Source organism: Mustela nigripes, chromosome 3 (assembly GCF_022355385.1).
Source record: "Mustela nigripes isolate SB6536 chromosome 3, MUSNIG.SB6536, whole genome shotgun sequence".
NCBI classification, from domain to species: domain Eukaryota; kingdom Metazoa; phylum Chordata; class Mammalia; order Carnivora; family Mustelidae; genus Mustela; species Mustela nigripes.
Window position 1 is genome coordinate 43,785,620 of NC_081559.1, and position 26,468 is coordinate 43,812,087.

Below are 26,468 nucleotides of genomic sequence, written 5' to 3' on the forward strand. Positions count from 1 at the left end.
CGGGACTCGATCCCAGGATGCTGAGATCATGACCCGAGCCGAAGGCAGCGGTTTAACCCACTGAGCCGCCCAGGCACCCCATTGTGCCCATTCTTAAAGGTCTTTAGAAAATGGGCTAGATTTTAGATAGCAGTGTCTTTTAAAATTTTTTGGCTTTAACTTTCATCATTAGCTTTTCCCTCTTTTTCGCTTCCCCCCCACCCCAAAATTTTTTTTTGCTTCTTTCATGAGATAGAATTTTGATGCTTATTGCATCATCATTTTTTTCTCACCTTCTTTGAACCTAATGAGGCCATGTGGTTTCTCCTTCTGGACCTTCTTTACCACTTTCTGCTGGTTTTGAGATGTCTGTGTTTTCATCGTACCGGACAGTGTTTTCCGTAGACAAGTACATTTTCATTCTCAAATGTTGTATTTCTGTTTGGTTCTTACTCTCTTCTTCTCTTGACAGAATAAGAGAACAGAGAGCAAATAGTTTCTGCTTCCATATTTTTGTTGAGATTTTCCTTGAGATCCTGCACATGACGACCTTCTGTATACACACCGGCAGTCCTTGAAAATGAACCATATTCTGCTCGTTTCATTCCCACTGAAACAGCAACGGACTCCACACTGTTGTGCTACTCAGCTCCTTCCCGTGTTCCTGAACTTTCTGTGTGTTTGATAATGAGCAGTGGATTCTTCAGTCCTGGCCAAACTGGCATGGTTTTTCTGCATCGTTCTCCCGGCAGGTGTGCATGCATAGATCCTGCTCTGTTACTATAGCATGTAGATGCTGCACGATTATGCTGCTGACATCGACCGTGACGTAAGTTTACGACTCTTGCCACGTGGGATGGTTTTTGCCTGTGTTAATCTCGGCCTGGTATTAGCCCTGAAACCCCACTCTGCAGCCCCTTGAAGCTTACTCACACCTCCTCTTCCTCTTCTGGTGTGTCTTGCGAACGGCATATTGCTGGATTTTTGTGCTTCCGCAGGGAGAGCCGTGAGCCTCATAACTGAGAAATGACCTTGTATTTGTCCTTTCTGTTCAGCTTTCAGGTGCTCCTTTTTTTGTCTTGATTTTTTATGTTACGCTGATTTATTTTTTTCTTCCCATTGTTGAAACGTGATGTCTTTTCTTTTATCTTTCTGATGAGGCTGACTGTTGGAAAACTTCTTTTCACTCAACCAGCTGTGAAATGTGAAACACAGATGCTCTGATTCCTGTGTTCGTTTTCTTACAGGGTCAGACCGCATACCCTGGCCTTTCCCCCCAGCCACCGAACCGTGGAAGACTCCCCCGCCTCCCCAGAGTCTCTGGGTTTTTGGATTCCTGGACTTTTGCTTTGTCTCTCTCTCTCCTCATTGATTTGGGTTAATGTTCTAGTATTTTCTTTGTCTTTCTCTTCTCTATTTTGTTTTTATTTTTCACCTTGCATGGTTCTGACTTTTGTCAGTAATAACCCTTGGTCTGATCCGGCTCGTGGCTACTCATCTTTGCAAATAGGCTGTTAACTCAAGCATGTCTTACTATTTTTAACTCATCGTTCCCTTTCACATGTGCCTTTTAGATTCTGGCAATTATTCGAAGTAAATCCTAGGAATAAACTGTATGATTAATACGTTCTCAAAAGCAAAAATTTTCTAGGGCGCTTTAAAAGCTGCCTTTCTCCAGGAGTGACAGCTTGGCAGGTAATACAGTGTGATGAACAGCCCCGTTTTCTGAAGTTGGTATAGCGGGCGTTCCATTGTCTCTGGGTTTTTATCATGTCATCAGAGAAGGCAAAGAGATGGTTTCTTATCTTGTAAGCACGACCTCTGCTTTCCAGGGTTGGGGGAGAGGGGTTGCTTGCAAGTTGCTAGAGGCAAGGACTGGAAAGGGACTGTGAAGGCATGGGGTAGGCAGGAGGCAGGCCCTGAGCCCCATGACTGTTTAGGGACTGCCTTCGGGGAGCCTTTGGGCAGCGTCCAACATAGACCCTCGGGCCCTGGACTGATCCTCAGACCAACGCCTGACTCCCCTCCTTGGACCAGGACCAGCTTGTCCTGGTACCACCGGGAGGCTTCAGGACCCCCTCCAGAAAGCTAGGTAGGCCTGCAGGTCCTTGTGACCTTGATGTCTCTGTGTTCTTGTCCTCCTGGGCTGCTGGGGCTGCTCCAGGTGCACACTTGTCCCAGGCTGATTCCTAATCACAGAGAAGCATGGCAGATGGCTGGAAGCTTCTGTCTCACTGTGGGCAGCCTCAGCCTCCTGGCTTGGAAGAGCACACACTCACCAGGAGGTGGGACAGAGCGTTGGCAGGCCAGGGGCCACTGGTGGCTGCTCTTACCCAGTCCCAGTTGTGGTTCCTCCTTAAAAAGTTAGGTGAGGGCACTCGGGTACCATGAAGGAGTTCAGAACCAGATATTTAAGTGCTAGCCTCTGCTGTGGACCCCAAAGTGGTGGGTCCATGCTGTGGTTGGTGGGGACCCAGGGGCAGGACCTTCATCCCCTCCTGGGGCTGCACCCCCCACGGGTTTAGGCTTCAGCACCTGCCACACGGTGGCTGCTGGGAAGCCCCTCTTTCTCCCTCAGGGTGAGCCCCAGGAGTAGATAGAGGGTCCACAGGTGAGGGTCTCGGTGCTGGCAGGTCTCAGCAGAGTCAGGAGGGAGAGGATTGTTCCTTCCTTCCCTCAGGCACACTCCCTCCAGGCCAGTTCTGGGGAGACAGTTGGTGCCTGGCCTCACAGGAATTCCAGGCCAGAGATGGAGGCTCCCCAACAGCTATGGGGTCCCCAGTGGCCAGGTGCCATGTGTGCAGGGAGTGTCCAGCTCAGAGCGGGTTTCCCCAACTTGCTGTTAGCTGGGAGCTGCTACGTCCCCCTGACAGCTGAAAGCACAACAGCTCAGCGCTCAGTCTCACCGCCAGGCTGGATACCGTGGTGTGGAATGTTCCATGGCCCTGCCCTTCCCCCTGTATTTGGTGTTGCCCCAAACTCTGAACACAGTAAGACTGGGACAGTGAGGGCACAGGTGGCAGGGGCCACTTGGACGAGTAGGCCACAAGTGGTGGGACATGGCGGGAGGGCAGAACAGGTGTCCCTGCGGGGGTGGGCGGAGTGGGGTCCCAGCTGAAAGTGGCATCACAGAGACAAAGGGGCTCCAGGGCGGGACGGGCAGTGGGACAGAGAGCAGTGGGACAAGGATGAGCTCCAGGGAAAAGCCCTTCCCTCCCATGAGCTGCGTAGCTTCACAAGGATAATGTCCTGGGGTGTCAGTGTCCAAACATAGCGCCCCACTGTCCACCTAATCCTGGGACACAGACTCATGCACACCCACATCCCAGCAAGGGTGGGAGTGGTGGCTTCACCTTCCTAGACCTGGTGTCTGCACGGGGGTCCCGGATTTCCACAGGAGTCCCAGCAAGGACAAGGGTGGGAGGGGGCTCACACCGACGCCTGGGTGACAGCAGGCACAGCTTGGTGATCAGCCACAGTTCCCTAGCTTCTCAGATGCCTGCTGGATTTTACAAGTGCAGTTTCATCGCCCTGAGCTCCAGACCCCAGGAGCCTGGTACCTGCCCCAGCCTGTTCTCAGAAAAGGCATTGTGCCCTCGCCCGCCCAGCAGGCCCTCTCTGTGGGGAGCCCGGTTGGGCAGCATCCTGGGCGCTGTGTCTGCTGCCAGCACAGACTGTGCACAGGGCCAAGAATGGATTTAGAAACCTCTGCTTCCTCCCAGTGTGAGCAGAGGCTCCAGAAGCTGTCTGGCGCAGAGCCACGGGGCAGGAGTTGCGGAGGGAGACAAATGAGGCCGGGCCCCAGCTGGGCGCCTCCTCCCCAAAAGGGGCTTCTGAGGCCAAGCAGGGGAGGAAGCTACATGCATGGAGGAGCCAAGCAGACATGGGTTAGACCCCTGGGCGCCCCCTTCACTGCCACCCAGGGTCACCCACACAGGCCACCCCCGCAGCCCACTTTGTAAGAAGAGGCTCAGAACGCTGGTTCAAGGAGTAACTTCCCATATTCTGTGGGAATGTGTCCTAGGATCTCCTAGCCTGTGGAGGGCAGAGAGCCAGGGCATCTGCAGTCCTGGGTGGGGACTGTTGCCCTCAGCTGCGGGGAGGTGTGTGGTTGACACCCCAACCTAAGTGGGTCCCCATTCTGTATGCCCACAGCTCCCTGTGACCTCCTTAGTTTCAGGGTGTCCCTCGCCCAGGGGACAAAGACTGGGCTTGGCCTGACCCCAGGGCCAGGCAGCACGTGCTCCCAGCAGGAACCCACAGCCCAACCCCAGCAGGGCGGCTGGAGAGCTGCTCTACCACCTTCTGTGTCTCTGTGGCCTCGGGTCCCCACAGCCTGATCTCCCAGCACAGTACCCTGTGGTGCCCCAGTCCCTTTAGGCCCACCTGTCCGACCCACCAGTGTTTGCAGGCTGCTGCTCTATTTGCAGACCCTGAGAGGAGAGTGCTCAAGCCATACTCTGGCCTGATGGGGGCCAAGCTCAGGAAACCAGGGCTGGGCCTAGAGCTGTCTGGTATGACAGCAAAGCTGTATTGTCCACCAAACTCTGATTAAACCTTCCAGAAACACAGAAAACACTGGGGTCCCCTCAACAGACAGCGGTCACCTTGACTGGAGCTTCCCCCATGGGTTGGGGGGTGTGAGGGCCTCTGGGTACATTGGCTTCCTGGTCTTCAGCTCAGCCCTGTGATGGTCTTCTCAGATGGAGAAACCACAGCCCAGAGACACCGAGTCTCTTGTCCAAGGACACACTGCAGCTTGGCGGGTTGGATCCTTCACAGGGCGGCTAGCCAAGGTGGAGGCTGAAGCCACATGGCCTGCCTGGAGGAGGGGGCGCTCTTCCCCATTCCACACAGGGCCCCATGCACCGCACGGCTCCCATGTGATCCGCAACCCACTGCTTCCAGGTGGTGCCAACCAGCCTGGTTGCAGAGCTGAAAAATGTTCCCAGGGAGTCCCCTGTTGCTCCCCTGAAGTGTGCTCCGGGTTCCAGGCCCAAGGGTGGGCTCTGGGGCTGGCACAGGAACACACAGTTCTGTGTGTAGGGACTGCGGGTCTGTGCTTCTGAGACATGGGTCTAGGGGCCTTGGGCCTGCCTACGGGCCCTGTATCCAGGCAAGGAGCTCCAGGACAGCCCAGGTGGGAAGGGACAGTGCCCTCTACCACCTCTCCCTCCTGGCCTAGGTTTGGGGACCAAGGGCTCCAGGTGGTTCCTTTGGGGGGGCCCAGCGTCATAAGCATATCAGCCTTGTGCGCTGAGCCCTACTGTGCCCCCACCCAGGGACCAGGATTCCACGGGGACCTGAGAGGAGCCACCCCATCTCCCAGCGTCCCAGTCCGGTGGGGAGGCAGATAGCAGACAGGCAGCTGCAATTGGTTGCAGGGGATAGTATGGGGGATGCGGGAGAGGGGCGCCACGGGGCCAGGGCACTCAGCCAGGGCACGCATACCAAAAGCATCAGGCCTGAGTCCTGTCTTGAGAGGAAATAGAAGAACACGGGCAGGGGGCTCGGGGGGCTTCAGGAGGAGAGCCACAGGCCTGTTCTGCCACCCTGCGGTGGAAGCTGGGTTGGGGGAAGCCAGTCCTCTGCAGGAAAGGAACCGTGAAATCCTTTCTTCACGGGATGGGGTCATGGAGCAGGTCGTGCGTACGTGCGTCTTAAGAAGCAGGCAGAAAGCAGAACGTGGGAGAGGGGCCAGGTTCAGGCTCCCAGTGTCTACCACCCACATGCCGTTGGGATGGGGGGTGTGGGGGTCACTTCCAGGGGCAGGGCCCTCAGGACCTCATCTGTACTGGGTGAAAGGGTACTGCCCTCCCCCAGGCAGCATCTTTCTGGGCCAACACCGAGGGACTGAAGTGGGGTGACCCTAGACCGCTGCCTTGCGGTTTTCCCCTGTGGAATGTCTCTGGGGTTGGGAGCCCAGGCTGGCTTCGGGCCAGGAGATGGGAAGCCAAAGACCCAGCAGGGTGGGAAGGGGGAGCACTGGCTCGAGGAGGCCACAGAGGGCTGTCCCACATCTGTGTTCCACAGTGGCCTCGCAGGGTCAGGTCTTTCCAGCTCTTCCCTGACCCCCTTCTGCTGTTTATCAGCTGACGCACACCCGGGGTGGGGTGCAAGTTGTTCTCGGGACTGTTGCCTCCTAGCCAGAGTGAAAATGCCAGCCGGTCTCCATGGGCCTCCCTCTTCCCTGGGACCCTCCCGAGGCGGTTTATTCTCTGTTCTGTTCATGTTCTTCATTTTCTGAGGCAATGGCACTTGCCCACCTCCCTTGGCCAGGGCCCAGGGGTCAGGGAGGTACTGTTGACCAGGGAGCTGACAAGATGTGAAGTTACCTCCGCTGCTCACAGGGTTTTGTATGAAGCCTGTTGAGCTGTTTCGGTTCTTTGGCCTGAGTGTTGGTAGAGACCTTGAGTCTGTGCCCGTGAATGCTGCGAGTCGTGGGCCAAGCTCCCTGGGCACACAGGTCTGCCAGGATGTCCAGGGTCCCCGTTCTACAAAATAAGGAGATCCACCATGGGAGGAACCTTGGAAAGATGCATTTTTCCAGTACGTGTTTGCATGCAATGGTCACAGTAACGCCAAAGCCTTCTTGTCTGAGCACTGTGGCTCAGCCCTGGGCTACAGAGATGCTCAAGGCCTCCTGTCCCTGGGCCTGGTCACAGACTTCCTTTGACATCCCCCAGCATCAAGAAAAACAAAAGATGTCCCATCCTGTGCTACCTCCGGGCAAGAGGGCCAGCTCCTGAGTCCCCTTGTGTGGGGGCCCACAGAGATAGAGACCACGTGGGCTCAGTTAGCCACCTGGGGGGGCCCCCGGTCTCCCTAGGGTCCAAGGCCCTTTGTAGCAATGAGCCAGCCTGGCACGCTCACTCCAGGCCTGACGCTGTGTGGTTTTGCATCACCAGAGGAAGTAGCCCCAGGGGTGGCCAGCCCCGTCCTGCCTAGGAAAGGCTGCGCGTGACGATCCAGTTGTGGGTCGGAGCCCTGACCCCAGAGGCGGAAACCACAAGGGAGAAGACATGACCACTTGAAGATGAAGTCCCCCTGGCCTGTGATGAAAATGCCCCCAGGGTTCCAGTAATGAATGGGATGTGCCCTTGCTGTGGGAGAAGTTTTTATCACATTAAGAAAAGAAACTCTTTGTGGTTTTACAAGGTTGTTTCTTTTTAATCAGAAATCAGAAATCAGTGAGGGGCACCTGGATGGCTCCGTCATTTAAGCGTCTGCCTTTGGCTCAGGTCATGATCCTGGGGTCCTGGGATCAAGCCCCGCATTGGACTCCCTGCTCAGCAGGAAGCCTGCTTCTCCCTCTGCCTCTGACCCTCCCCCTGTTTGTACTCTTGTTTGTTCTCTCTCTCAAATGAATAAATATAATTTTTAAAAATCTTTTTAAAAATATGAGAGATACATGGGAATGTTAATAGAGAATTACTTTATTTCTTTTTAATTTTATTTATCAGAGAAAGCACAAGCAGGAGAAGCGGCTGAGGGAGAGGCAGAAGCAGGTTCTCTGCTGAGCAGGGAGCCTAGTGCATGTGGGACTCCATCCCAGGACCCTGAGATCATGACCTGAGCAGAAGGCAGATGCTTCACCAGCTAAGCCCCCCAGGTGCCCCACCCCTACTTTTCTTCTACATTATAGGATTTAGAAATATGGCTGGTTTCACTGCAACTATTTTTCTAAAGAATCAGCATTTTAATTTGCTGATTCATTTTACTATTTTTTAAAATATCCCTAATTATTTGTTTCTAACAATTAGTAGGGCATTTAAATGATTTATCCTTTGGAATAATTTACTTTGCTGTTCTTTTTTAAACTGTCTTGATTTGGAGACTTTCTTTGTGTATTTTCATATGTTTTTGTTTAGTAAGTAAGTTTAGGAGAGCGGATTTTTCTCAGGATTGTTTGTGGGCCATCCCCTAACTTTTTTTTTCATCCCCTTAACTTTTACAAATAGTATTGCCATTGTCTTCTTAATAGTGCGAAATGAATTGTCAAGTTCTCCTCAGACCTCAAGATTATAGGAGTCATCTTTAATTTCTGGACAGTTGATTTTTTTTTAACTTATCCTTTTCTTACTAATTTCTACTTTTGAATATTGTAGTCAAAGACTACTGATGTACGGTTTCTGCTGTGGGCTTCTGTTATTGTTCTTTCCTGCTGCAGTAGAATCTGTGACCTTTGAAAAGGTGATTGATTCTCTGCCGACCAGGCACATCACAATACTTCAGAGAATGTGGTTTGTTCACATTATATAGATTTTAATCTGCTCAGCCCTGAAAGGGAGTTAAAGTCTCCGACTTGAAGGTGTGGTCAACTCCATCTTGTGCTTCTGACACCTCCTATAGGCTGTCTGTACACCAGGAAGCTCTCCGAACACTGTCACAGTGGGAATGTCGCTCTTGGCGTCCTTCCATTGAGGGATGAGAAAAGGTTGGCCTTGGGAAGATGGGATTAGGAGCCTTCCATGCAGAAAGCAAAGACCTTTCAAGCAGCATGTGCAAATATCCTGAGACAGAAATGTTAGCCAGCCAAGCTAGCATGTAGCCAGTGAGAAGGACAGGACATGGTTGAGGGTGGGTAATAACCCATGAAGACAAGTCACTTCTGCCTACTCCTGGGCCTAGAGATAGAGCCACACAGGAAGAGGGGGGACACCTCTGGAGGAGATAAGGAGAAGCCCATGACGGCTCAGGAGCTGGGCAAGGTTTCCCAGGTGGTGGGAAATGGGGCTGAGGCAGGGATAGCCTGGAAGTCAGCTGTGTTGACAGCTGGATGAGGACAGAAGTGAGTTTCACATGCAGGTGTGGAGTGTCACAGCTGACCCACGAGCCAAGGAGCCTGCAGAGTATGGACACCCCTCCCAGCACGGGGTAGGTAGCAAGGACAGGGGAGCCTCTCGGTGGGGACAGGTCAGGCTGCTGACAGAGGGGAGAGGCTCAAGGGAGGAGGTAGCTGTCAGGAGAAGCATCCCCAGGAGAGGCCATGAAGAGGAAGTGCCTAGGAGGAGCGCCCTCTGGTGGTCTTCCTGAAAGGCTGCGGCTGGAGCTGGCCGTGGAGACCGTTGGTGGAGCTGGGAGCCCCCAGGAGAAGGAGCACAGGGGAAGCTTTTAGAAGCAGTCTCCTTCACCCCTGTCCAACTGTTGGCTGTTTTTCACAATCAGAAAGTTGCAGTGAACATCTCGTTACATGACATGTGTCTACATTTTATGGTATTGTTTTAGGATAATTCCCAGAATCAGAATTCTTGGGTCAGAGGGTATCCCCAGTTCTGAGGTCATTGACACGTACTGCCAAATTGCCTTCCAGAAAAATGTCATTTTATTGATTAGTGATGATGTATGTGTTCCCCTCATTCCACTATACTGTTGTCAGTGCAATCTTATTTTTAAATCTAGGAGTCACTTTTTTTTTTTTTTTCCCTAAACAGTGAGGTTAAAGTTCTTCACAGATGCGTATTAGTTGTTGGATTTCCAGAAGAGCTGTCTCACCAGGGGCGTCATGGGTATCTGGCTCTGTGTCTCACAGCCACGCACAGGCTTCTCCCACTCCCTGTCCCGTGTCATCTGGCACTCTGACAGGCTCTCAGGCCAACCTCACTCGGGCTGCCAGGCCACCACCTCCCCTCCCCACGGGGGTGGGGGTTGCAGAGCCACTGGAAACCCTGCACAATACATGATCCTGGACAGGTGGAGGCAAATACTGAGGCAGATGAGCTAAACCTAAGTCCAAAAGCACTTCCTCCTCCGATTTTGGAGGCTGAGACACGTGTTGTCTGGTCAGCGTTTGCTCAAGCTGATGGAACAAGAAGCGTGTACTTCAGGAGTCACATGCCAATTGTCTGGGAGGAAGCGATGAAGTAACATGCATTTATTGGGCACCTGCTGTATGTTGGGCCCTTGACCTCATTTAACTTGATCTGCCCTGTAACCCTGACAGGTAGTCTCCTCATTAGAATAGAAGGAGGGGCACCTGGGTGGCTCAGTGAGTTAAGCCGCTGCCTTCGGCTCAGGTCATGATCTTGGGGTCCTGAGATCGAGTCCCGCATCAGGCTCTCTGCTCAGCAGGGAGCCTGCTTCCTCCTCTCTCTCTGTGCCTGCCTCTATGCCTACTTGTGATCTCTCTCTGTCAAATATATAAATAAAATCTTAAAAAAAAAAAAAAGAATAGAAGGAGGCCAGGGCTCACTCTGATAGGGGTCATGAGATCCCCAAGATCACGCATGATAAGTCATGGAGATGGGATTTGAATCCAGGTCTGTGGGGTGTCAGGGCTCAAACTCAGATACCCCACACATCAGGGCTGGTCAGGACTAGCTGGGGAAAACACCAACCACAAGTGTCCCCAGAGTACACCACTTGTCTGGGGCATCCGTGGGCATCGGCCTTCTTGTCTATAAGTAAACACCCGTGAGTCATGGCACCCTTGACTTGGGACCCAAGTATATGGGAAGCTCCCACCATAGTGTTCAGAAACATGCCAAGCAAAGTTTGCTTAAGGGCCCAGAATAGAAAGACTCAGACACACACACACAAAAAATGTAATTGTTCAGTTACGTGAGAACTGAAAATAGAGGGTTAAGGCAAGAATATTTTTCATGATTATTTTGGGCCCTTCAGTCAGTACTATGTTCTGCTGAAGAGAAGAATGTCTGCGCTCTGAGGGGAATTCTCTTATCACACCCTTGCTGACAGGGCTCGAAATATTTATTGAAAGTTTCAGCTGTCACTTCTGTATAAATAAACAGGATGTGGATGGCCAACTGCATGTTAGAGATATTTTTAGACAGGGGTGGCTTTGCAGACTGGAGGGATAACATTTCAAGGAGAAAGCGCCTGATCCCAGAATAGCCCACCAGAGGCTCACCCTCCGCATGGCCTCAGTGTGGGGTCTGACGAGTCTTGTCTCTTAGGTCGGGAGCTCTTCCCCATCCTGGTTGGCCAGCCCAGACATGGCAACCCCAACCCCTCTTTGTAGGGATATCCCATCTCCTTTCCTTTAGGCACAGAAAATGGGGAACGATGTTTAGGATGGATTGTCACTGGTCCCGCTGACTGGATGGGTCTGCTGGGCCTGAGGCAGGGGAGAAGGCAGTCATTTAAACCAGAACTTATAACACGTAACCCTGTGGCTGACCAACAGCCAGCCCAGAAGGCTGGACTTGGGGCTTTTACAATATGTGACACATTCAGCGTTGCCCCGGGCCAGCCACTGGATGCATGCTGGTTTCTTCCCTCACCCAGTGAGACCCAGCCTGTCAGGATTTCCTGCCAATCTTCCCACTTCTGTTTTTACTTGAAACATGAGTCCTTGCTCACTTGGAAAAACCGCACACCCTGGTGGCTGCAGACCTGCAGACCCCTGCAGGTCTGCTGCTGCCGCCTCAGCCCACTCTCCCCCTCCTGGGGCCTCCACACCCTGCCCTCCCACATGGACTGAGGGGGCCCCATGGTCCCTGTGCGCTCGCAGCAGTGACCCAGAGAGCAGCCAGGGCAGAGAAAACAGTGACTTAGCGATTTCAAGTCTAAAAGGAGCTACATAGTGGGGTGCTCAAGGCTGGAGACACCCTGGCCTTTTCCATGCAGCCTTTTCAAGCCTCCTTGGGTAGTTTCTCTGTGGTCTCTGCTCCCTTTACTCACTTTCTACATCAAAAATCAGGAAGATCAGAAATATATCTTTTAAAGATCCTCATTTTTACTTTTCACAGAGCTCTTCATCTTGCTATGTTCCTCTGACTGAAAATCTCAAACGTTTCTTTAACCCAGATCTGCCGGCAGTGAATTCTCTCAGTCTTCAGTTCAACTTCGTATGTGGAAGCTATTTTTGCTGGGTGTGGAATTCTGGGCAGACAGAGGTGTGTTCCCACTGCCACTCCCAACACTTTGTCACCCCATTGTCCCCTGGCCTGCACAGTCTCAGAAGTCTGCTGACATCCTGTCATTGCTCCTCCGTAGGTGTATTTTTTCTTGACAGGCTCTAGGATTTTTTTCTTTTGGATTTTTTTCCCTTTATCTTTGGTTTTCTGCTGCTAGTTTGAATTTGATGTGTCTATATGGCTGTTTATTGGCTGTTGCTGTCACTTTGGTTTTTGCTCTATTTGGGGCTCTCTGACTTCTTGGATTTGCAATTTGATATGTCACTAATTTTGGAAATTTTTCAGCCATTATCTCTTAAAAACTTTTCCCGTCCTATTTCTTTTCTTTTTTTTTTTTTTAAGATTGTATTATTTATTTGAGAGAGAGAAAGAGAGCATAAGCAGGGGTAGGGGCAGAGGGAGAGGCAGGAGCAGGCTCTCTGTTGAGCAGGGAGCCCAATGTGGGTCTTGATCCCAGGACCCTGGGATCTCTGACCTGAGCCAAAGGCAGATGCTTAACCAACTGAGCCACCCAGGGGCCCCTCTGCCCCATTTCTTCTCCTCCTTCTGACACTCAGATTACAAACTGGAGTTGATAACATTGGCAGTGTTATTAATTCGCCACAGACATGCTCTATTTTTTCTCTTTGTGTTTCTGTTTAGTAATTTCTGACCTACCTTCAGATTCAGCAGTTCACTCCTCAGATGTCAGGTCTGTTGATGAGTCCATCAAAGGAATTCTCTCTGATGCTCTTTGTTTGTTTGTTTGTTTGTTTTCTATACCTTGCATCTCTGCTGAACTTCTCTGTTTGTGTCTGTTGTCTACCTTCCCCACTTAGACCCTTTATCATAGTTTTCCTTTTGAGGAAAACTGCATGATAGTTATGATATCTCAGAGTCTGATTCTGTGGATTGATGTATCTCTTGACAAGGGGTTGCTTGGTTTCTGTTCTTTGGAATGAAAGTTCGTGATTCTGTATTGAACATTCATGTATAGGAAAGCCGAGACTGAGGCAACTACTGTTTCTACCTGGAAATGAGTGAGCTGCTCCTGCCAGGCTGTTCGGGTGGGGTTTTGAGTCAGTCTTGTCAGGAACTGGGCTGGGCTTAGGGCTTGTGGTTGCCGCAGAGAGTTTCAGAACACCACAGCCCTCTACACCTCTAGCAACAGGCTGCTGCAGCCTTGGGCTCAGAGTCGGGCCTGGTGACATGTCCTCAGTGCAACATCCCACCCTGCATGCCCGGGCCACACACAGTGGGTCTCTCCCCACCTTGTCTGGGCGGCAGATGGTTACTGCTTATTAGTCTGTGTTATGCCCGTATGAGGGAGCAGAGCCTCAGTTCAGACAGGCCCCTGCCTTTGGGCCTCTCCCATGGTGGCCAAACCCTGCCCTGTATCTGTGGGGCCTTGGCAGGGAGAGTCCTGCCTCCCTCCCAGCGGCAGAAGACCTCTGTTTGGTATCACCCAGGATCCTAGGCCCAGGATGGGTTCCTCCTGCTCTCCCAAGGGAAGACAGTCTTTTCCCCATCCCTCCCTCAGCCACTGTGAATCTTTCTTGTGTCCTGGGCTGACGGGCTGTACCATCCTTCCCTCAGCAGCTTCAGGCTTTTGCTCCCAGGGAGAGAAAGGCCTGGGAATGTCAGAAGGGCTATGGGTCTGTTCCCTCCTGTTCCTCCAGGGGTCTAAGGCTGGCAATTCTTACATGAGAAGTATTCAAGAAACGTAGTGTGCCTGGCCAAGTGTGACAGCCAGTCTCCTGCCTGCCCCAGTCCTCAGGAACGCCCTTTGGCGCCTCATGGGAAGACGTGATGAGTCAGTGTGTCTGGGGCCCCAGAAATTCCAAACTGACCTTCTAGTCCACAGTTGGCCTTTGACAGTTTTTTACAAGTGGATTTCTTCTCGCATGTGGTATGGCAGCTGTGTCTCTTTCCCACGCGTGGCCCCAGGTGGGACAGTTCTGGCTTGAAATAAGTTACTTCACTGCTTTGCAGTCTCAGACCTCTGACAGATTCCAGAAAACATACCATTTCCTAGTCTCTTTGGCTTTTTTTGTTTGTTTGTTTGTTTTGTTATCATTCAAGTAAGAGCAACACACTTTGCAGCTTTCTACCTGATAAGCAGAAGCAGAAGTGGTTTCCCTTCTGGAAACTACATCTTCCTTTCCCCCCATATTGACTCTTCACTTAATTTACCCAAAGTGTTAAATGTAGACCCACCGTATCCAGCAGTTACACACTTGGGAGTATACCCAAAAGAATTGAAAGCACGGTGTTCAAGAGATGTTTGCCCACCCGTGTTTGTACCCGCTGTGTTCCTCCCAGTCACTAAACGTGGAAGCAACCCAGGTTGTCCATTGATAATGGATAAACAAGATGAAGTAGGTGCAAGCAGAACGTGATTTAGCCTTGAAAAGGAAGGAGTCTGACACCTGCTACCACATGATGAACCTTAGGGACGCTTTGCTTGGGGAAATAAACCCATCACAAAAAGACAAATACCTTATGATTCCACTTACCCAAGGTCCCTAGAGTGGTCACAGTCAGAGACAAAAAGCTGCTTGGTGGGTGGGAAGTGGGAACGGGAAGTCAGTGTTTCATGGGGACAGAGTTTCTGTTAGGGAAGCTGAGAAAGGTCTGGAAATGGTGCTGATGGCTACATGACAGCATGCATGTACTTACAGCCCCTTACTGTGCACTTAACAAATGGTTAAAATAGTAAAATGAAATTGTGTTATTTAAATTTTACCACAATAAAAAAAGAAAGAAAGAAAGTAACAACTGCCTGGTGATTGGCGTGTGCTGATTGCTCTTCCAGGCTCTGGGGTTACAGGTGTGCAAAGCAGGCAGGCCCTGTCCGCACGGCGCTTACACATGATACATATGTCCCTCCATACAACGAAGGGTGATGGACCCTGTGGGAGATGCCAGTGAGAGTGGGAAGATGGGGGCTGGGAGACGAGGCCCCTGCCTTCCAAGCCAAGGGGCAGGCATGGGGAGAGGCTGGAGAAGCTGCGGATTTGTGTGCGGATGGCTTTTGACCCAGGCTGCTGTCTGAGTGGGCCTGACTGGCCTACCTTTCAGGCTGCCCTTACATGTGGCATCCTAGTCCCTGGCACCCCGGAAGCAGGGAGGGATGGCCCTAAGACCCCGCTCACCTTCCAGGGCCTGGCCACGTGCAGGACATCTGGGGAGCCCCCATCTGGGGCCCCCCTCTCCTACAGCCAGGGCTGCTGCCTCTGGGCCTGGACTTCCGCGAGTGCTCACCATGGTGGGCGACTGGGTCCTCCCATGGCCCTCAGCCCACTCAGGGGCTGATAAGCTGCTTTCCCATCTGCAGGAGCTACAGTGAACTCACAGACTGCACCAGGAATGTGGCGGCCCAGCTGAACTGCTTCTGGCCAAACGCGGCTGTGGACACGTTCTTCGTGGCCATCCACCAGCACTACTTCAAAAACTGCCCTGTGTCTGGCAGGGCTGTGCGGGACCCGCCCCGAAACATCCTCTGTCCCTTCATCGTGGTGCCCATCCTGGTGACCCTGCTGGTGACAGCGCTGGTGGTTTGGAGGAGCAAGCGTCCGGAGGGCATCGTGTAGACGCGCAGCCCCGGGGGGCCAGGCGGGGAAGGTGGGGAGGCCCAGCCTGGCCTGGGGAGAGCTTCTGGGGCCCTAAGGTCAGTGCAGGCCCCCGATCCCCCTCACTTATCTCCAGAAAGAGTAAGAAGAATTTCAGGGTGGTTGCAGTACAGGCATTAGCACAGAAAGGCTGGAGGTCAAAGCGACCGTGGTGGGGATCCCCAGTGCTAGGAGGGAGCAGGAGTGTTACCATCACTGTACCTGGGGAGGGTCCCAAGTTCTGTCTCCCAGTGTCCCAACCTCAAGCCAGACTCTGGATAAGCAGTTTGTGATTAAAAGGATGTCCTCAAATGTGGGCAGCATTATTATTTCTGGGGATGGATCCCTGAGGGAAGAAGGTTGGAGAAACACCAGCCCCTTCAGATTTCATCTGCCTCTGTGTGAAGAGACCATCCCAGGGTCCTGTGGGGGTATGATGGGAAGCTGAGGAACTGTGTGCCCCAAAGAGGCATCTGAGGGACCCTGATGCCCCCACGCTCCCTCACCCTCACCACAGGAGCTGGAACCACTAGCCCTGAGGACTGCGGTTCACTGCCGAGCTGGGGCCCCTCCTCGGAGACGCCTCACCAGCACTCAGGTCCAGGTACCCACCTCCATTCTGTCCCCGAGGGCTTTGCCGGCTGTTTTCAGGCAGCTGCTGCTCTCCCATTCACAATTCTTTCTAACCTGTGCTTACAGCTTCCTTCCAGAAGTTTCTGAATCTGCCAAGGGAGATTCCATGCTGTTCCTCGCCAATGTCTTCTAAGCTCTGACCTGTCCTCTGAGGCTCCTGCAGCGCCCAGCCTGCCCTGCCCTCCAGGGCCTCCTGGCCCAGGACCTGCCCCTTCTCAGGATGACTGATGGGATGTCACACACACACACCTCAGCCTCAGCGTCTCCCTCTGCCCTGCAGGCCAGCCCACCCAAACACGGGCCCAACGCCCTTACCTCTAGAATGTCCAGCACAATGGCCCACAACCACGTGGGGTCACCCACCACCCCACTCAGCAGCCTAGTGCCCAACCGGACTCCCTTAGCCTCTTCCTGGGCACCTGCTGTCCCAGCACGGGCAAGCCTCTGGTTTGCAGATGGTTCCCCTCATGGAGATTCTCAAGCTTCTGCGCTGAACTGTGGGTACCCAGCATGGTCTTGCCTTCTAGGAAAGGAGCCCAAGTGATCCTAACTGCAGGATAATCACCTCAGGAACCAACAGGGACTCCATGTCCACATATGAGGACCTCGGGGAGGGGCTGGTCAGGCTGCAGTGTTAGGCCCCAGCTCCCTCTGTCTTCACATGTTGTACACTTGGGGTCACACGAGCTGGAAGGAAATGGGCCTTTGTGTCCCTTCATCTCTGCCTCCTCCCCGAGGAAGCCGTGGTATGAGTGGGTTATGGTTCAGGCTATAGGCAAGGAAGCTGGTGGATGAAGAGCTTGGGGCTCCAGGTGTCCATGGGTCTTGGCTACGGGCGAGACCTCAGGAGCAGGAGGTGGCGAGGAGGGGGTGTCATGGGCTGGAGGAGGTCTTCATAAACACCGTCACCGAGAGCAAAGGGGACAGGAACCAGAGGTAAGAGGACAGCCCCCAGCCTGACCTTGCTAGTCATTTGTCCTGTCATTAGTTACGTGTGGATCCACTAAAGGCACTGGTCTTACGAGCCTGCAGGTCCTGCTCCCATCAGTGCTGATCCAGAGGCAACTTTCAAGGAGTCCCTCTTGTCCAAGATCATACTCCTGGTGACAGGGACCCAGGCCCCCAGCTTCCAGGGCAGCCCCATCATCCTCAGGCCCCTGTAGGTGATTAGCGCCCCACGTAGCCCCACTGCCTCACCGGGGCTGAGTGAGGAATCCTTCCAGAATCAGCTTTAGGGCTGTGGCATCTTCAAGGACAGGCACCCCCTCTTCTTCCTAAGTGCTTTGCTGGCATGAGGTATGTGTGTGGTATGTGTGATGTGAGTGCGTGGGTGTATGTGAGGTGTGTGGGGATTATGTGTGCGATGTATGTGGTGTGGGAGGATGTGGTGTGAGGGGTGCATGGTATGTGTAGGTGGGGAGTGAGGGGGTTGGTATATGTGAAGTGTGTAATGTGTGTGAGGTGTGTGGTATGTGTGTAGTGTGTGTGCTGTGGGTTGTCTGATAATGTGTGATGTGAGTGTGTGCATGTGAGGTACGTGTGGTGGGTGTATGTGGGCATATGTGTGGTGGGTGTGGGTGTGTGCATGTGTGGTGTGGTATATATAAGGTGTGTGATGTATATGCGTATGTGGTATGTGTAAGGTGTATGATGTGTGTGAGGTGTAGGTGTGTGTGAGGTGTGTGAGTTGTAAGGTAGGTGGTGTGGTACATACAGGGTATGTGATGTGTGTGTGGTGTGTATAGTGTGTATGGTGTGTAGCGTGTGAGATGTAGGTATGTGTGGTGTGTGTGAGGTATATGTTGTGTGTGGTGTGTGAGGTGTAGGTATGTGGTGTGTGGGAGGTGTGTGCAGTGTGTGTGTGTGCGTGCTAACAAACATGGTGACATTCCAGGAGGAATAAGTCCGGTTTCTGTGGCTTCGTGGGAGAGTCAGACGTGGGTTTGTTGGGTCCGGGCAGTAGGGGGCTGCTGTGGGGTTGCGCTTGGTGGAAATGCTGCCTCACGCCTCTTCTAGGCGGATGCTCTCTTCTGCTGGTGCCGGTTGCTGCAGATTAATAAGATCTTTCGGCTTTGACCGAGGAGAGTAACCTTTCATGGGACAGCAGACCCTTGATGCTCACGTCTTAACAGGAAGCCCCTCACAAGCCGTTGTCACAGGAACAGGAAACTAAAGAGAACCGGTCACTGAAAAGTCAAGAGGCCCGTTGTATGTGTAAGAACGTGTTTTCAGAGCAGATGAATCTAAAAGGTCTGCTCAGAGATTTTACCACATCTCATAAAGTTCAGAATGTTGGGTGTTCTGGAAAAATAACTGTGTGCCTATTTTTAAACCTTCAAAAAATGTGTTTCCTGTCATCATAGCTGTGAAGAAGTAATTACAATAAACCTAGCAGAAGAGGCCGAGCTCAGCCTCAGAAGTGAGCCCCCTTCCTCGCTGCTCCTGCCCCCTCTGTGCCTCCATGTCCTTCATCCATGAAATGGGGATGAGGGCAGGGTGTCCCCTCAAGGGTACTGAGGTAGCTCGGGATGTGTCCTGGTCCGGGTGCCTGCAGGCATCAGGGCAAAGGCCAGGGAGGGAAGCCCTGTGAGGGAGGTGCTCTGAGAAGGCTGGGCAGAACCCTGGGGTCAGAGGGTCCCTGGGCCAGCACACCGGCCAAAAGGACTCCTGGGAAAGCAGGCCTCCCTTGACCTCACCCGCCCAGATTTGGGGAGCAGCCCCTGATGTTTTGCCCTGAGATAAGGCCACAGGGTTTGGGTGGCAGCAGGGGCCCTGGGGCAGCGCCCTCGTTTACAGTTGTTAGGACAGAAACACTTCACAGTACCACCACTGAACAGTGTGATCACTTTAAAGCCATCCAAGCTAATGGAAGAGAACAGAAGGATCATTTTTAAGTATCTTGGTGGTTTCATGAAACGTGTATTAAAGTACACGAAAGTTGGGTGTTGACTTTAAAGATTTTTATGTATTTACTTATTTATTTATTCACGAGAGACTGAGAACGAGGCAGAGGCAGAGGGAGAAGCAGGCTCCACGCTGAGCAGGGAGCCCGATGCGGGACTCGATCCCAGGGCCCTAGGATCATGACGGGAGCCAAAGGCAGATGCCGTTTCCAGTCAGCGACGGGAGAATTAGGCACAAAAAAGTCAGCTGCAAGAGATTGGGAATAGGGGACAACAGTCGAAAAGACTGCTGCCACGAGCAACTCCACAGTCTCACTTTTATTGGATAGAAACACTAGCCAACTGGAGTACCGATGAAGGTCAAACGTTAGTCACATCTTGCGGACAAGCAAGAAGGAGGATAAAGTTTATAGTTAAACAAGCACATTCGAAGGACTCCTCTAACAACGGGCGCTTCTGGGAAGAGAAAGGAGCGATCACGAAAAAGGGAAGCAGGCGGTATTTCGTTCCACCCTGAGCTGACCGGGCGTTCCCGGCTGCCCGGCTTCTGTGAAGGGGCGGCATTCTGCCCTGAGCCAGCCAGGCATCCCCAGCTGCCCAGCTTCGCGGTCGTATATCGTCTCGTCCTTCTCCCCAAAGATCTGTTGCCAGTATAGGTTTTTCTTAAGGCCACATCTAAATGTGCTTGGCAACTAGTAAAATCCTCCAGGGGTTATAGTTTAAGTAACAAACTGTTCCGAGGGGCAGTAGCAGGCAGATGCTTAACCATCTGAGCCACCAGGCGCCCGGGTGTTGACTTTAAAGACAAAGTTCTTTTTGCTAGTTTCCTTTTTACCGTCGTAAGAATACTTAACATAAGGTCTACCCTCCTAAGACATTTTTGAGAGTACAATACAATGTGCTCTGTAGGTCGGGGGTTGAGCCGCAAAACTCCGGAGCCCATCAGCTTGCTTCACGGGCACCTTCGGCCCATCCATTAGCACCTCCCCTCTCTCCTCCCCCTGTTCCCCCCCCCCCCCCCCCCCCCCCCCCCCCCCCCCCCCCCCCCCCCCCCCCCCCGCCCACCATCCACCATTCTACTCTCTGCTTCTTCGAAGTGGACAACTTCAGATATATCATACAGGTGGCTTATTTCATTTAGCACAATCTCTTCCAAGTTTATCTTTCATGCTGCCCCGTGGAGAGAATTCCCTTTTTTTTTTTTTTTAAAAGATGGATGATATTCCATTGTGTGCTTATATCACATGCTAACTTTTCATCGGCCAACGGACATTTATGCTGATTGCATAGCTTAGCTCCGGTGGATAATTTTTCAATATTTAGGTTTGACTTTGCAATGTGTGTTTATAAGTACATTTGCGTATACGCGCACCTGATCTCTGAGTTTCCTTCCTGTGAAATAGTTCTGCTAGGAAGGAACCCGAGAGAGCATTCAGGTTTCCTCAGCAGGTCACCAGTGAGCAGGTGCGTGGCTGGATGGAGGCAGAGCTCTACCCTGGCCAGCGCACTTCCTGTCCAGTCTGCATTCATGGCCAAGGGCAGAGGGCAAGAAACCAAATGCCAGCAAATAAGGTGCTTAAATTGCATGACTAGAGGCAGACTTTTTATATTGTTAGTATGATTGAGACCTTATTATAAATAAGCAAATGAATAAAAAACAAAAGGCTTTCATTATTCATTTCTTTTTTTTTTTTAAGATTTTATTTATCCATTTGACAGAGAGAAATCACAAGTAGACAGAGAGGCAGACAGAGAGGAGGAAGCAGGCTCCCTCTGAGCAGAGAGCCCGATGCAGGACTTGATCCCAAGACCCTGAGATCATGACCTGAGCCGAAGGCAGCGGCTTAACCCACTGAGCCACCCAGGCGCCCCTCATTATTCATTTCTGAAGGCTGCCTTTAACAAATGAACCCAAACCAGATGGCTTAAGTCACAGAATTTATTCTCCCAGTGTTCTGGATACTAGGAGTCCTGACATCGAGGTGCTGGCAGGCCGTGCTTTCTCTGAAGCTCTCGAGGAGGATCTTTCCTACCTCTTCCTGCTTCTGGTCTTTGTGGGCCTTCCTTGGCATTCCTTAGCTCATAGCTGTGCCCACTAGTCCCAGCTGCCTTCTCTCTGTGTGTCTCCATCTTCTCTTCTTACTAAGGACACCAGTCATGTTAGATGGAGTCCACCTGAATCCACTATGACTTCATTTGAAGTTAACAAATTATATCTGCAAAGACTCTATTTCCAAATACGGTCAACTTCTGAGGTTCCAGGTGAACACAAATTGGGGAACCAGTGTTCAATCCAGGACACTCGGCAAACTCAAGGGCCTCGGTTCTCCCTGACTTCTCCAAGATGGGACAATTTTGGGAACTGATAATGATATGACACGAAAGCATCTCCAAAGCCCAACCAATCAGAACACAGAGCAAGGCCGGGTGTCCCAGGAGCTCCTGAGAAAAATGCTTTGTTCCCAAAGCTAGGGTGTGGGCCATTGTTCCTACGGACGGTCTCAGTCCACCTGTAATGGCAGCTTCGGGTCTGCCTTTTAAAGCCAAGGACCAGGTCTGCTTGTGTGTATGTGTGTGTCTGTGTCAGGGGGTGGAGGGGGAGCAGGGTGTGCACCTGTGTGTGGTAAGAGGAGGCCTCTGGCAGCCCATCCCGGCCCCCAGCCCCAACTTCCTGAGGCCAAGGAGGCCTCCGTGTTTACCTCAGGCAGCACTGGCTCTCAGCCCCTTCTGTCCCACATCCCTGGGCATGGGGACCTCTCTGAGGGTTACTGAAGAGGCAGTTGACATTTAAAGGAAAATGAGTTTCCAGGGGCCTGAGAACAGTTCCTGGAGTCCCTGTTCTTGGTAGCCCACCCTCCAGGGAGGGGCTGGCGGGGAGCCAGAGCGCCATCAGAGAGCTGTGTGCGAAACGTGCACCTGCCAAGGTTGCCTTGGAGGACATCCCAAGGCTGCTGCGTACAGCATGGTGGCCTGGTCAGCAGAGGGGCGTGAAGCTCCCTGCCACTCCCCACCAAAAGTCTCTGGGGATCCGTTCTGGGGTGGGAGGGGGAGCAGGAGCTGCAGCCCCCCCCCCCGAGGGCACTGAATGCTCAGGTCCAGTGAGCCCAGGGTGCAAGGGTGACACCCACATGCAGCAACACCAGGCCCCCCATGCTCCCTCGGCCTGCCCTGCTCTGCCTCAGGGGTCTGCTTTCCTCAGGGGTCTGTCCCAGGGCTACCTGCTAAGTACAGAGGGGCCATGAGGACTGCACACCAGTCACACAAGGTCACCCTCCCTGTGTTCTCATGTAGTGCCTGCCCCCAGCAGCAGGGTCCCAGGGATAGGGAGGCTGGGTGGGAGGCACCATCCTTCTTTGGTTTCCTCTGATATCTTGGGTGGGGAAGCCCACAAAGAGAGCCTGCTTAGTCCCACAGCTGGATGGGGGTCCAGGAATACCCCAGCAAGCCTACCTCTCCCATCCCCACATCAAGGGGCTCCTGGGACCACTAAGTGATGTCTCAGCAACTGGGACACGGCCGTCTGATCCAAACCGCAGTGTCGTTGCTGCTCCCATGAGTCATGAGTCATATTATAGGATCTCCCCCTGTTTGATAGGGCCTGGGGCATGTGCTCACACAGCCCACACTCACCCAGCCCACACTCACCCACGCACACACACACTTACCCAGCCTACACCCCCACACTCACACACTCACCCCACCCCCTCACACACATACTCATCCCCACACTCTCGTATCCCCATTCACACACACACACCCCACACCCATACTCACATGCACCCTTACACAGATGCATAAAATTCACAAGCTCACCCACACACTCACGTCACACTCCCACATACTTACTCATACACAATCACACACTAATTCCCACAACTACCCACACTCACCTGCATCCTCACACCCCCTCTCACCCGGCTCCCACTGAGCTGGATGGGGAAGCTAAGGGCAGTTTGACTTTGAAAAATTAGATTAACTAGTTTTATTTGTGTCCTGAGCTGGAAAAAACAGCCCGATCTCCAGAGCTTTGTCATGGAAATCCATAGAAAAAGAATTGGTTGGAAGTCAAAATCAAAAAAAAAAAAAAAACAAAACAAAAAAACCCCAAGGGAACAGGACTTGGGAAGTGGACGTGGCCAAGAAGGTATTGTTCCCAGAGTGGCTCGTGGTAATGAGCCCATCAGGGCACAAGTCCTCCTGGGGCAGCTGCCACACTTGACCCCTCTGCAGACCGGACAGTCCACTCTGTGAGGAGGACACAGCCTGGGGCTGGATGGGCACACAGCCCTCCTGGAGGAGAACTCAGTCCTCCCACGTGAAATGTCAGTCAAAATGTTTATCCCAGTAGCTTCGCCTCCGAGGAATTTATCCCCCAGACATAAGCGGAGACCCGCAGAAGGACTGCAGTCTGGGTTATTTATACGAGCGAATGAGTGGAAACATCCTCTGTGCCCACACTAGAGGAATGCTCAATTAGGTTAAATCCAGATGATGGGAGAAGAGTTTCCTAAAATTAAATACTTGGGAAAATCTTCTCAGTATAGTTCATTGAAAAAGGCAGATTACAAAATAGGAAACCCAGATTGTCTCAGTTTGGGATGGCGTGTGTGTATGCATGTGAGTGTGGGGGGTTGTGAGGGTATGGGTGTGTAAATGTGTGAGTGTGGGGGATGTGTGTGAGCGTGATGGTGTGCGAGTGTGTATGAGTGTGGGGTGAGAGTGTGGGGGTAGTGTGTGTACGGGTGAGTGTGTCGGGTGTGTTTGAATGAGTTTGCGTGTGGGTGTGGGGTAAATGTGTGAATGAGTCTGTGTGATTGTGTATGACTGAGCGTAGGTGGTATAGGGGTGAGTGTGTATAGGTGAGGGTACATGATTATGTATGCATAAGTGAGTGAGTGGGGGTAAGTGTGCGCATGAGTATGGGGGTGTGGGTGTGTGCATGGGTGAGTGTGTGTGAGTGAGTGTGTGGGTGGGTGAGCGTGGGGGTGTGGGATAGGTGAGCATGGGGTGAGTGAGTGTGGGCTGTGTGAGCACATCCAGGCCCTATCAAACGGGAAGATCCTATTAATAGGGCTTAGAGAAGCAGTGAAGACACTGCAGTTTGGATCAGGCCACCATGTCCCAGTTGCTAGAACATCACTTTGTGGTCCCAGAGGCCCCTCAATGCCGGAGATGGAAGAGGCAGGCTTGTTGGGGTCTTCCTGGACCCCATCCAGCAGTGGGACTTTAAACACCTTCTTCATCTCTCTGCTAATTTTACAAACTTGGGACAGATGGCCTCCGGTGGGTCGTGGGCCCCATCCCAAGGACGGCGTGGAAGCTCCAGAGAGCAGGCTGGGGGCCAGAGGCTTCGTGGGTCTGGGGAGCGACAGGAAGCTAGCCAGGAGGGAGGAAAGCATGCAGGAGTCTGGGGACTTTGGGAGGGAAGAGGAAAGGGGTTTTAAGACCCTTTTCTCTCTCTCTCTTTTTAAGATTTTATTTATTAGACAGAAAGATCACAAGTAGGCAGAGAAGTAGGCAGAGAGAGGGAAGCAGGCTCCCTGCTGAGCAGAGCCAGATGTGGGGCTGGATCCCAGGACCCTGAGATCATGACCTGAGCCGAAGGACAAAGGCTTTAACTCACTGAGCCACCCAGACGCCCCGCTTTCCTCTCTTTTGTGAGCATAACTGCCCTCTGGTTCCAATGGAACAAATTTCGGAAAGACCTACAGTACTTCCCAAGGCTATTGGTGGAGGTGAACTTGGATTTGGCTTTGGTTTCGTCTTCATGCGACCATGCTGAGAGGGGCCATGAGGTTACGGTCTTTAGTTGGATTACGTAAACCTGCCTCAGGTAGAAGGAAGACCAGACTGAGTGCAGCGTGAAGTTTCCCGGACGGAGGTCGTGATCACCCCTCCTCTCTCTGCAACCCCAACACACACCAGCCCCAGTCCCTGAGCTGGGGTCAGCCGTGGGCGCAAGCTGCCTCAGCTGCATCCGCTCCCCAACACTCACACCGGCAGGGGTACCGGGCGGTTTGCTCCGGTAAGCAGGCAGGGGCAGGAAGCAGGCAGGGGTGCGGCAGGGAGGGGGGGGAGCGGTAAGCAGGCAGGGGCAGGAAGCAGGCAGGGGTGCGGGGAGCCGGCGGCGATGGCGCTTGCCAACTGCTTCTTGTTCTCTCTGCAACCCATCGTGCCGACACCCACACACCAGCACCGGCTCAGGTCCCCCCCAAGGACACGCAAGGAGGTCCCTCAATTCTCTCCCTGGCACCCTGTCCTTACAAGTAGTTCCGCGTAAGAAGAAAAAACCTAGTTGTAGCATAGAGGCTACAAACCGCCTGGGAGCAGATCGGATCCTAGCCCCGCCCACTGAAAAGGGCAAGGCCAGCAGCTCAAGCCCCTGGGCCTGTTCCCTCCCCTGTAGAGCAACGAGTATGCGTACTTCAGGGGATCGTTGAGAAGAAAGCCCTCGACACTGCGCCCAACACATCATAAAGCTTCTTAACTTGGCCATGGTGATGCACGATCGTGAAGGACCTGGGGCCCAGAGAATGACCCGTGCGCATGAATGCACGTGTCTGCGTACCTGTTTCTGTCCCTCGGTGTGGTCCCCACTCCATCACACAGAGAGCAGGAGGCGAGTCCAGGGGACAGGAGTCAGGATGATAATAATAGAAATATTCAAGTGTTGACATTTGGGATGCTCTCCTATCCCCGGGGCCCATGCCAGGCAGCGTGGAGCGGGGCTGGATCCCTCCGCTGGGGCTGCCAGGAGGACCCTAGACCCTGCAGCTGACTAGCAGGCACGTGCTTCTTCCTGGCCCTGGAGGCTGACAGTCTGAGATCAAGGTGTCATCAGGTTTGGCTTTTTCTGAGGCCCCTCTCCTTGGCTTGTGGATGGCCGTCTTCTCCATTTGCTCACGTGGCCTTCCCTCTGTCGCATCCCCTCTCCCTAAAAGGGCACCAGCCACATGGCATCAGGGCCCACCCAATGACCTCATTTCACCTTCAGGACCTCCTTAAAGACCCTGTTTCCAAATAGAGTCACCTTATGAGTAACTGAGGGTTAGACTCGCCCCTGTGAAGGGGAGGGGGCAGGGACCCACTTGGCCCTTAAAACAGCCCACCTCCCCCAACACTCAGGTGGCCACTGCCTTTTCCAGCGAGCCCAAGCTGCCACCTGAAGCTGCCGTGACACCGAACTGCTGGAACTCACCATGGAAATGAGTAGAAAACAGTGTGATGGGCCACAGCCTGCTTCAAGATGCACAGCCCAGTCCTGATGGGGGCCACAAGGTGGCGAGGCTTGGGGCATATCTCAGGGACCATCTTCCAGCTTCCCAGAGCCTGTGCAGTCAGGGACACCAGCAGCGGCCAACACTGGCTTTTCCTCTTGTCTGGTTCTCAGAAAAATGGAAGGTTCTCCTCTCCCCTGATGCCAGTGTTTCCTGCATGGTGATTTTTCTTTTCTTCTGGTTTTGGTCCAGAAATAGAACAAAGAA

At 52.8% G+C, this 26,468-nt stretch overlaps 1 protein-coding gene across 1 annotated transcript in view; it reads left to right on the forward strand.

Moving 5' to 3' along the window:
• The window catches only part of RAMP1 (receptor activity modifying protein 1), a 42,933-nt gene extending 27,173 nt beyond the window's left edge, over window positions 1–15,760 (forward strand). The window contains exon 3 of the mRNA XM_059392729.1: window positions 15,175–15,760. Within this exon, the coding sequence (XP_059248712.1) occupies window positions 15,175–15,430 (256 nt within the window). The 3' untranslated portion in view covers window positions 15,431–15,760. The remainder of the gene's footprint in view (window positions 1–15,174) is intronic.
• The last annotated feature ends 10,708 nt before the right edge of the window (window positions 15,761–26,468 follow it).